We start from the raw sequence: 11,258 nt of genomic DNA, 5'->3' as shown, positions 1-11,258 counted from the left end.
CGATCGATATTGGAACTCTCGGTGCTTCAACTCAGCTGAGCACACTCAACGTAGCTGCCATAAGACACGAGGGTCATGCTGGGATACTGATGAGGAATGGTGACATCGATGACATCATACTGATGACATCATCCTGCTGCATTCGTTGGATTGCAGAGCCCTCGTTAGCCGCCTGCGTTAAGACAGTTTGGACCAAAGATTCACAAACACAAAAAAAGTTGCAGCGATCGCGCCCACTTTTCAGGATTGATGAATCTGATCGATCAACGCTTTGGCTGATTGATTATCAGTGTCCATCACGTGCTGTTTCCATGGAGACGCTGAGCACTCACCTGTGTCACGGTTATGATGCCGATTTATTCAAGATTGTGATTCCATAAAAACTTTTCTGCAAAATTCATTCTAAAAACCTTCACTGATGATGACTGATCATGAGAGGCTTGCAGCTCAGACGTGTGTTGACGTGAGATGACGATGATAAAAGATGTTCAAAGGCGGGAAACACGGCGGGTCGGGGCGGAGCCGTCCTGCCAGTCCAGCTTCTGTTTGTGTTCTGGTTTTTGAGATTCGTAGATTAGCACGAACTGAATAAACAACGTAAAGATGGTTTTGTTCTTGAAATTAATCCATGATTCATGGCCAGACAACTTCAGCTCAGGAGTTTTTCTACCTGCGGATTAAGAAGAAGAAGAGGAGGTGATTAAAGTGGACGGCGCGCGTGAGGAGTTGTAAACATGTGGTTTTGCGGTTGTTGTGGGGGTCGTGCACAGAAAAACATCATGAATCCAAGACTTCTGCGAGAGTGCAGTGGAACCTGGAGGGAGGAAGAGGAGGAGCAGCCGCACGGTTTCACCCTCTGAACCTGAGCCTCTCCTCACTGTTCCCAGCCCCTCCTCTAGAGGGCGCCAGTGCCCTAAACTAGTTGATGACGTCGTAGTTCTGCCCCTTCACGAGACCTTTGGTTGTCTGGGATGTTGCTTGTCTTAATAATTTTTTTTGACGATTTAATAAATTTTCATCATTTTTTTTTACTCGGCTGTGTTGCGGAGATTCAGAGGCTCTGACTTTTGCTTTCGTTTTGTTTGCTTGTTCTGCACCACTTTTACAGCTCTGCTGCTGATAAGACATGTTTGTGAGAGTCCAAGCGCCGGTGCTTTTCCAGCAGGTGGAACTTTCCCTGAAATACGAGGGACACGTCACCATCAAGTCCCGCCCTCGAGGTTCTGCTCAGCAGCTTGAACCCACAAAATGTCCTGCTTGCTGCTCTTGAATCAGCTCAGTGCGGCGAAGGCGTCCTGTCTGGTTGCACAACAGAGACACAAAATCGACCCCATCAGATGTGTCGTCAACGCCCACCACAAAGGGTTAAGAGGAACTGAGGCGTTTGACCTGGACGTCAGGGTGAGAGGGTGGACGAGGACGTGTTAGGACATCCTTTCGATCCAGATCTGTCCATCGATGTCAGCTGAGCCACTGGAGATGTCAGTTTTGACTCAGTCTTCTTGTGGTCACATTTCCTCCTCTGCATGTATACTTAGCAGCATGATGCCTGCGTGATGATGTCATCATGAATGCTACAAAGCAGTCATTGGTGCTGTCGGCCTGCGCATTCAAGACCTCCACGAAGGAGCTTTTACAAACACACAACGTTTGACAAGACACGAATGAACGTCTTGATGGAATTCTTCAGATTAGCCACAGATGTCAACTGGGACTCGGTATGATTTTGGTGGTCAAAGGTCACTGACAGGTACACATTACTGGGAAAAAATACAACATCTAACTTTTTCTCTCATTTTAGACCACAAGATAAAACTTGTTCAATAACAACTTGTTCAACAATCTAAAGAAACTGAACTGAGGGGAGAAGGTCAACTACTTCTGTCTCTGGCAGCTCCGGGGCTCCGTACTTTGAGCGGGTCTTTGTCGTACTGCGTGTGAGTGAGTGAGTGAGTTGTATTACTGTGTACACAGGTCTAATCTTCCAGACTCCACTGATGTTGCGAAGCTATCAGGTCCAAGTCTATGCACTTGTGTAGCAGTGACCTTTGACCCCATCACACAGGATGTTGCTGGTCAAAACTTATGACATGAGTGTTGCATCAGCACATTTCCTCTGCTTGTGACTGAGTTGCATCAGTTCCTCCCTCAAGGGAGAGAATGACAAAGTGTGTGTGTGTGTGTGTGTGTGTGTGTGTGTGTGTAGGTGTGGGTGTGTGTGTTTGATTTCAGCCGAAAACCAACCTGACAACCGTTGTCACTTGCGCTCCCTCAGTCACTGTTTCAGGTGTTTAGTGAAAGAAACAGCAAAGACTTCAGCAGCACGCCGGACGTTCCCACGGCAAAACTACAACGGAGCGAGTTCACCTCATGGCTTTCATTGGGACCCCGCGGTCCCAGCACTTCACTGTCACCTTCAAACAGACAAATTTCAGGTAAAACACCAAGAAAACTGAACGTCCAGTCATTTCTGAGTGGAGGAAAGGGACTGGCAGGAGTGCTGCTCCTCTCACTGAAGCAGAGGTTCAGCTGCAGTATCAGCGGCGAGCTGCGCTGAGGTCAGGTTGCTCTCCTACTGCGAACCACATCACCTTTACTTCATAGCTGATCACCGACTGATTTCGTGGCGAGTCGACAGGTTGAAGCAGCAGGCGAGCAAGTGAGGAAACTGCAGACTGAACAACAGAGGACCAAGGAGCCGGAGCGTCAGGCTGTCAACATCCCACTCACGTATCAAACAAAAGTTGCTCTCAGCGCACCAAACTCTTGCTCTCATGGCTCAGCAGCCGTTCTATCTCTCTATCTGTCTCTCCATCTCTCTCTCTATCTCTCTATCCAGCAAGAGGAGGTAAAAGCACAGTTTCATCACATTGCAGCAGAGGTGAGTGGTGACAGATGAAGACAATCGCATGGCGGAAGCTTCCTTCAGGACGCCGTCTCCAGACCTCCGGGGATCCTGGCTGGAGGTCAAGGTCTCCACTTTCAGGAATGAACCACAAGGCCTGATTCCTCCCTCAAAGACTGAACGTCACCTTCCAAGTCCTCCACCAGGAGTCCTCAGCTCTCTGAGGGGTTTCTGCCTCCTCCATCACTTCTCAGAGACTCCAGGATGCAGGAAGAACCAGCCATGATATTTAGCTTGAAGCTAACAGAGCCTGATGCTAACAGCAGCTGAACTGTTCAGAAACCTCTGGTAGAATCCAGGTCTCCTTGATCCAGATGGAGGATCAGGGATCCACCTACACCTGGACTGCAGCTAAATGCTAATGGCATGAATTAAATAAGTCATGATTGTAAGTACTGGGAACACTGGGAATACACTTTTTTGGGTAAAATTACTGCTTTCACTTGGTCAGAATTAGAGAACCTGAGTTTTATCAGTGAGATGAGCTGGTGAGTTGCTTTTATTTCAACAGTGTGTCAAAGACTCTCCACCGAGAAACAATGACTCATATCTGACCTGCTGGTGAATCACACACACACACACACACACACACACACACACACACACACACACACCTAGTTCTCTGGCATGTCCAGTCTTGCCCCTGGAGTATTGAACATAGTATTGCAGTTTTTTGAGATCGATGCTGTTAAATTGGAGGAAAAGAGAAGTTATGTCTGGGTTTACAGGTTCGGTGGCTGCTGGCGAGCAGCGCCGGTGAGGGCGAGCAGCGCCGGTGAGTCTCCTCCTCCTGCAGGAGACTGACAGCTTGTCACCGTACCAGAAATGAAAGAACCTCATTTATTCGTTCTCATTTGAGTGCAACAGTCTTCTGTCGTCTCGTTGAGTACAGTTTTCACACAAGTATTCCTCAGAAAGTGTTTGAGTCTCTTCCTCGGTGACGTGCACTCCTGGTTACTCACTCCTGACAACCCTTGGCTTTCTTGCAGTAACAAAATAAATTAACTCTTTACGAGCCAAGGAGGAGCTCAGTTAGCAGGTGTGACAGTGTTCAGTTGCACGTCTGTTCCTCGAGTGACTCATTTCCAGACACATGGGGATTGTTGGTAAAGCTCAGTTTTAATTGAAGTTAAAAAACAACAACAACAACAACAACAACAACAGTCTTGACGAATCACAAAGAGGGACGCGGACGCTGGTGGCAGCGGTGCGGTTTCACCGGCCAGCCTGGTCGTTGTGGTGTGACGCTCCAACCGTCTCACAGCAATCGTAGGCACAATAAATAGGAGTCAAACTCAGTGGCTTCCTCGCTGTGATGCAACAGGACGACCACGAAACGCAGACATGAAACCCACAGACGCCAGCGTCTCTTCACACTTTCAAAGTTCCTCTGTTGACCACACGACAAACAGCATCAACCTTCCTCTCTTAACATGTAAAACTTCAGTCCTCATCGACCGACCAGCAGCTGAAAGCGTCGCCCGGCTGGGACGCAGCAACGATGACCTGCATTCAGAATATTTCCCTTTTTGAAACTTTAACAGAACGCATGTCAAGTTGCGTTCTGCAGCTGTTGACGAGCGGCGACTGGTTCAGAGTATTTGGCTGCTAAACCCTCAGCGATGACACCCTCTCAGTTTCTGTTTATGCAATTAAGCAGATTCCTGCGGGGGGGGGGGGGGGGGGGGATTCTCAGGCTGAGAGGCCAGAAACTGCAGTCAAGGCCGCATGTGTCAGATCAACATCTCTGTGAGTCAGGAGCGGCGAGGGAAGATGACACAACACTTCTGAGACGAATCCCTTCGCCTCCCACATGAATAAATACACGTCTAAAAAATAACAATGGTTGTTTTGTTCTGTCAAAACCAAAGGAGGCGTCGGGTGAGCGGCAGCAGAGACGGCAGGACAACGATCTCAGTAGAAAACAGCTGGAAAAGACACTCGCGCACCTGAAGCTGCGTGAAAACGGGCAGAAGCAACGCACGCCGTGCACGAGGACGCCGGTCAAACATTACGTTTGTTTTGAAGAATTCCCCTGACGAGGTGTGGTCTGCATACACGATCACGTCATGTGTGTTAGTGCACGATTCTGATCCCTGCGTGTGAAATACTCGCCGGCAGCAGGAGGCCACCGCCGCTGTCGCACAGACGGAGCCGCCGCCGCCACCCGTGCATACTGAGAGGTTCGTGTTAGCAGCAGATCACCCGTAGGACAGCAGACAGGGTTGACGTGGCAGCGGCAGCCTCGAAGAACAGCGTCACCAACGAGGTCACACTCTCACCCGTCCATCACTAACGTACGTACACACTCACCCGTCCATCACTAACGTACTGACACACTCACCCGTCCATCATTAACGTACGTACACACTCACCCGTCCATCATTAACGTACGTACACACTCACCCGTCCATCACTAACGTACCGACACACTCACCCGTCCATCACTAACGTACCGACACACTCACCCGTCCATCATTAACGTACGTACACACTCACCCGTCCATCACTAACGTACCGACACACTCACCCGTCCATCACTAACGTACCGACACACTCACCCGTCCACCACTAACGTACGTACACACTCACCCGTCCATCACTAACGTACGTACACACTCACCCGTCCATCATTAACGTACGTACACACTCACCCGTCCATCACTAACGTACCGACACACTCACCCGTCCATCATTAACGTACGTACACACTCACCCGTCCATCACTAACGTACCGACACACTCACCCGTCCATCATTAACGTACCGACACACTCACCCGTCCACCACTAACATACGTACACACTCACCCGTTCACCACTTCCTGTGAGGGTGAAGTCATGTGCCTGGATCACCTTAAAAAAAAAATCACACTTTGGTATAATAATTGGATTTTTTTCCCCCAAAATGTCACAAATAAAATGGCTGCCGTGTTTCGGGGGCTCTGTTGTCGCTCCTTGGCCTGACTGGAAAGTTACACAACAAGAAGTTCTCATCTCATACAAAAAGTTATGCACTCTGATGCGTAGGCAACCCAGCGGCCAGGTTCCAGGCCTGTAGCCGCCTGAACTGATCGCGGTTGTGGAGCTGCACGACGCCATGGCGGCTTCTGGTCCAGACGCTGAGGAAACCAAGCAGGAAATATTCCTTTTATGTTTTTTTAAAAATCAATACAGATGTGACTTTGTCAAATCCACAACGCCTCCATGTGTTCATCAGAATGTTCAGAATATGAATATCATATAAGCTCGTTCTTACACAACGGCAGCATCAGCATCGCCGTCCAACCGGATCAGCTGGACAACCTCGGCAAAGAAAACCAACGCCATGCATTTGTTTGTTTGTATTTTAAGCCCAACGGTGACGCTGAGGTCAGAGAGAGTCCGTGGATCCTCACTGAGAAACTTCACCTGGTTAGCGGAGCTCTTCCTATTTTCGTTGCTCGTCATGTGACCATGCGGTCGACCAGACTACTGGAGTGAGTCTAACACCCTGCGTACTTCCTGCATGACCTTTGACCCTGTGGCGTTTGAACCTAAGCGGAGCGTCACATCTCAATACTCAATAACAGGAATGTCCGCCATTCAGCTCCAGGTTCTCTCGGCACGTGCACTGACCACGCCCACTTTCTTATGCACTAAAATTATGCATAACTTTTTGTGAGATTTTTATGAAAAAGAAATACATAATGCATGTTAATGTGCTGTCCAATCAGCAGCTGTGGATTATGGGAGTGGGCGGAGCCACTCTAGCAGCTTTGAAGACGGCAAATGAGCCGCGGCGGGCTGAGGTCTGTGCGGCGCCTCCACCTGCCTCTGGAAACATCTGTCCAACAGTCAGCAGCAGCAGATGGACGCCGGCAGCTCATAGGTGGCCGGGACACTGGACACTGTCCAGGCTGAGAAGTCCCGCGTCCAGAGGTGCCACCGCGGAGACTGATGAGGGCGAAGAGGCGGCGGCGGTGGTGAGGTTCTGGAGTTGTAAGGTGCTCTCCTTGATGTGCTGGATGAACAGGTTCCTCTCGTCCTCGGGCGTCTGGCCGTTCTGGGCCCGGACGATGCAGGTGGGCCGGTGCAGGTTCAGCATGTAGACCAGCTGCTGCTTCTGCTGCTTCAGCGTCTCGATCTGAGCCTTCAGGTCGGCGTTGACCGTCTCCAGCTTCTCCGACTCCTAGCAGGAGGAGGAAGCAGAGCAGGAGGGCGTTAACGAAGCTAAAATTCAAACTTTCATATAAAAGCCAACAGGAGCAAAAATGCCAACACTGCGATTGAGATCCTGTGGGTCCTGAATCGGTTCCTGCACTGGCGGAGGTGAAACTACCTTCTGCAGAGATTCCGTCTTCTCCTTCTTCTTGTTGCGGCACTTGGCAGCGGCGATCTTGTTCCTCTCTCGCCTTCTCTTCCTCCTGTCCAGCTCATCCGACGTCAGCTGACAAAAAACAAGCGGAAGTACAAGCGGTCAAGACCGGTTCCGCCCCTCGACCATGACCCACCTCACATCAGGTCAACTCACCTCTCTCTTGGTTCCGGAGCCCCCCGCCGGACCCTCGGAGGCCCGGTCTGAGCTGGAGCTGGCCCCGTCTGAGCTGATGTCCACGCTGAGCCCATTGGACAGCCGCTTGGTGTGGATGGCGAGCCGGAGCTCCTCCTTCACAACAGGCGTGAAGTTGGTGAAGTCATCCAGCGTGAGCGTGCCTGGTGGCGAGAGGCAGGGCACAAGGGCGGAGCAGCTGATGTCAGCTAGCGAAGGACCAGGATGTTGCAGCATCATTCTGGAAACAAGTCGGTTGTGAGTCATCATCACATCAATCACGGTTGTTTACAAACACCTGGTAATAAGAGATCAATAACATATCAGTACTACAAACTACAAAAGTACTGCGATACCCAGCACAGCTGTGCTGAAGTTACTGCACCTCAGACCAGGACCTGAGGACCCAGTGGTTGTTGTTGTTTACGTCCTCTGACACACAAACAACAACAACAACAAATGAAAGAGAACACAGAATGTTTACTTCTGATAGATCGATGATAGATAGATAGATGATAGATAGATAGATAGATAGATGATAGATAGATAGATGATAGATAGATAGATGATAGATAGATAGATAGATAGATGATAGATAGATAGATAGATGATAGATAGATAGATGATAGATAGATAGATGATAGATAGATGATAGATAGATAGATAGATGATAGATAGATAGATAGATAGATAGATAGATGATAGATAGATGGATGATAGATGATAGATAGATGATAGACAGATAGATAGATAGATAGATGATAGATAGATGGATGATAGATGATAGATAGATAGATAGATGGATAGATGATAGATGATAGATAGATGATAGATCGATGATAGATGATAGATAGATGATAGATAGATGATAGATAGATAGATAGATGATAGATAGATAGATGATAGATAGATAGATGATAGATAGATGATAGATAGATAGATAGATGATAGATAGATAGATGATAGATAGATAGATGATAGATAGATGATAGATAGATAGATAGATAGATGATAGACAGATAGATAGATGATAGATAGATAGATAGATAGATGATAGATAGATAGATGATAGATAGATGATAGATAGATAGATAGATGATAGACAGATAGATAGATGATAGACAGATAGATAGATGATAGACAGATGATAGATAGATGATAGATAGATAGATGATAGATAGATAGATAGATAGATAGATAGATAGATGGATAGATAGATGATAGATGATAGATAGATAGATAGATAGATAGATGATAGATAGATAGATAGATAGATGATAGATAGATGATAGACAGATGATAGATAGATGATAGATAGATAGATAGATGATAGATAGATGATAGATAGATAGATGATAGATAGATAGATAGATAGATGATAGATAGATAGATAGATAGATGATAGATAGATGATAGATAGATGATAGACAGATGATAGATAGATGATAGATAGATGATAGATGATAGATAGATAGATAGATAGATGATAGATAGATGATAGATGATAGATAGATAGATAGATAGATAGATAGATGATAGATAGATGATAGATAGATAGATGATAGATAGATAGATAGATGATAGATAGATAGATGATAGATAGATAGATAGATGATAGATAGATAGATAGATGATAGATAGATGATAGATAGATGATAGACAGATGATAGATAGATGATAGATAGATAGATAGATGATAGATGATAGATAGATAGATAGATAGATGATAGATAGATAGATGATAGATAGATAGATAGATGATAGATAGATGGATGATAGATGATAGATAGATAGATAGATCGATGATAGATAGATAGATGATAGATAGATGATAGATGATAGATGATAGATGATAGATGATAGATAGATAGATAGATAGATGATAGATAGATAGATGATAGATAGATGATAGATAGATGATAGATAGATAGATGATAGATGATAGATAGAGAGATAGATGATAGATAGATAGATGATAGATAGATAGATGATAGATAGATAGATAGATGATAGATAGATAGATAGATGATAGATGATAGATGATAGATAGATGATAGATGATAGATCGATGATAGATCGATGATAGATGATAGATGATAGATAGATGATAGATGATAGATAGATGATAGATCGATGATAGATCGATGATAGATCGATGATAGATGATAGACAACTTGTGATCTCCCGTCTTTGACCGCTGACGTCTCCTGACGTCTCCGGCAGTTCGCGGCTGTGACGTCTCTCTAACGATAAGATTTCCTTCTTTCCGGTTGGGATCTCCTGGTCTCCGAAGGATCCCGGCGGATCCCCGCGCTCCCGGCGTCTGAACGTCAAACCGGCGAAGTTGATCAAACTGCGGCTGTAACTTCCGCGGCGGAGCGGAGTTCTCTGTCTGTCCCGGGACATCGGAGTCTCTCCGCTCCTGACCGGGACAATAACCCCCGAGTCCCCCCCGCCCCCACAGACACACACACCTCCCCGGCAACGAGCTCGGTCCTACCTGTGAAGGCGGCGCGGCGGCGGGGAGCAGCGGGTCGGAGCAGCGGGACCAGGACGGAGCTCCACTTCCTGCGCTTCCGGCTTCTGTTGCGTTTGTGCCCGCCGTGTTGCATCACCCGGTTTTATTGTGACAAGGGGGGCGTGGCCTGATGACGCAGCCAGGAATGCTACTAGAGAGAGGGGAGGGGAGGGGTTGGAGGGAAAGCGGCGGGGTGACGTCATCCTATTTTTAGAGGGCTTATAGAGCGATGATGCAATCGAGCAACCCCGAGCTGCTCAGCCATAACAGGACAGGCTTCCCTCCCTCTTCACCCCCCCAGGCGTCCCTCTCCCTCCTCTGTCCCCCTCCCCACCCCTCCCTCTCTGTCCCTCTCTCACACTACTCCCAGTCTCCCTCTGCCTCCCTCTCTACCTCCCTAACCCTCCACTCCCTCCCCATTCCTTCTCTCCCTCTCCATTACTTTACTTCTCCCATTCTCCCTCACCCCTCCTCCCTTCTGCCTTGTCAGCTTCGCTCCCTTCTTTCCCTCCTCCTTCCATCTCCCCTCTTCCACCCATTTTCAAATCACTTTTAATTCCTAATTCTTCTTCCCGTTCATGTCCCCCTGCCCCCTTTTGCATGTTTCCTCCTCTTCTCCTTCCTCATCCTCTCTTCTCTTTTCCTTCTTCTGACCGTTGGATCTGTAACTTCTGTCCCTCACTCCCCCTCTCGTCTCCCCTCTTCTCTCCTTGCCCCAGAGACATTTCCTCTCTCCTCAACTCTTACTCTTGTTTCCTTTCATCACTTTGTCATCCATCAGATTTCTCACAAACTCCCCTCATCCATCCATCGTCAGCATCGCTCTTTTCTAGTCTTCTATTCTCTTCTCCTCTCTTCTTCATTTCTTTGTCACTCTGTCAGGTAAATAACAGACACAGGACGTTTGTTCCCTCTCCCTCCCTCCCTCCCACTCCTCTTTTTTGTCTTTTTCTCATTCTTCTCTCCCTCCCTCCTTCCATTTACTCTTAGCCTCCCTCCTGCCCATCCTCCCCTTCTAATCCTTGTCTCCCTTGATCTCTCACCCCTTCGTCTTCCTCTCTTGCCTCAAAACTTTCCATTTCTCCTGGCGTGGGTTTCCAGCGATGGACGACCACGGCGGCGAGCGACTCCTACGCCTCTCACAGACTCGTTGTCGGTCGTTTCCGGGTGAAAGGTGAAAGCTGTCGCAGCTCTGAAGTGGACTGAACCTGACGGTCTTAATTGGAGTTAATCGCCTGATCTCGTTTACCGGCGGGAGCGGCGTGGCAGTAAAAGTACTCCTAGCAGTTGAAGTAATACAGCGACT

At 47.7% G+C, this 11,258-nt stretch overlaps 1 protein-coding gene across 3 annotated transcripts; it reads right to left on the bottom strand.

The window, feature by feature from the left end:
- Positions 1 to 3,987: 3,987 nt before the first annotated feature.
- Positions 3,988 to 10,087, bottom strand: atf3 (activating transcription factor 3). 3 transcript variants are annotated; one of them, XR_015110559.1, is made up of 5 exons: positions 9,935 to 10,087; positions 7,417 to 7,675; positions 7,225 to 7,332; positions 6,163 to 7,074; positions 3,988 to 6,025 (listed from the first exon to the last, which is right to left on the bottom strand). XR_015110559.1 is itself a non-coding variant. In XM_086189011.1 (4 exons), exons 2-4 carry the CDS (start codon positions 7,672 to 7,674, stop codon positions 6,769 to 6,771), a joined length of 672 nt encoding a protein of 223 aa, XP_086045137.1. In that variant the 5' UTR covers position 7,675; positions 9,935 to 10,087; the 3' UTR covers positions 3,988 to 6,768. The 3 variants fall into 3 exon arrangements, 2 of the variants coding, with proteins under 2 accessions (XP_086045137.1, XP_086045138.1); XM_086189011.1 differs by having other exon boundaries at positions 3,988 to 7,074; XM_086189012.1 differs by having other exon boundaries at positions 3,988 to 7,074; positions 7,417 to 7,598; positions 9,935 to 10,074.
- Between the last annotated feature and the right edge of the window lie 1,171 nt (positions 10,088 to 11,258).

This window comes from Aulostomus chinensis, chromosome 20 (assembly GCF_037954235.1).
Source record: "Aulostomus chinensis isolate RoL2024-O1b breed Wild chromosome 20, RoL_Achi_v1.0, whole genome shotgun sequence".
Taxonomy (NCBI): Eukaryota; Metazoa; Chordata; class Actinopteri; order Syngnathiformes; family Aulostomidae; genus Aulostomus; species Aulostomus chinensis.
Note: the sequence above shows the minus strand (reverse complement) of the source record. Positions and strands in the feature narration are given on the sequence as shown.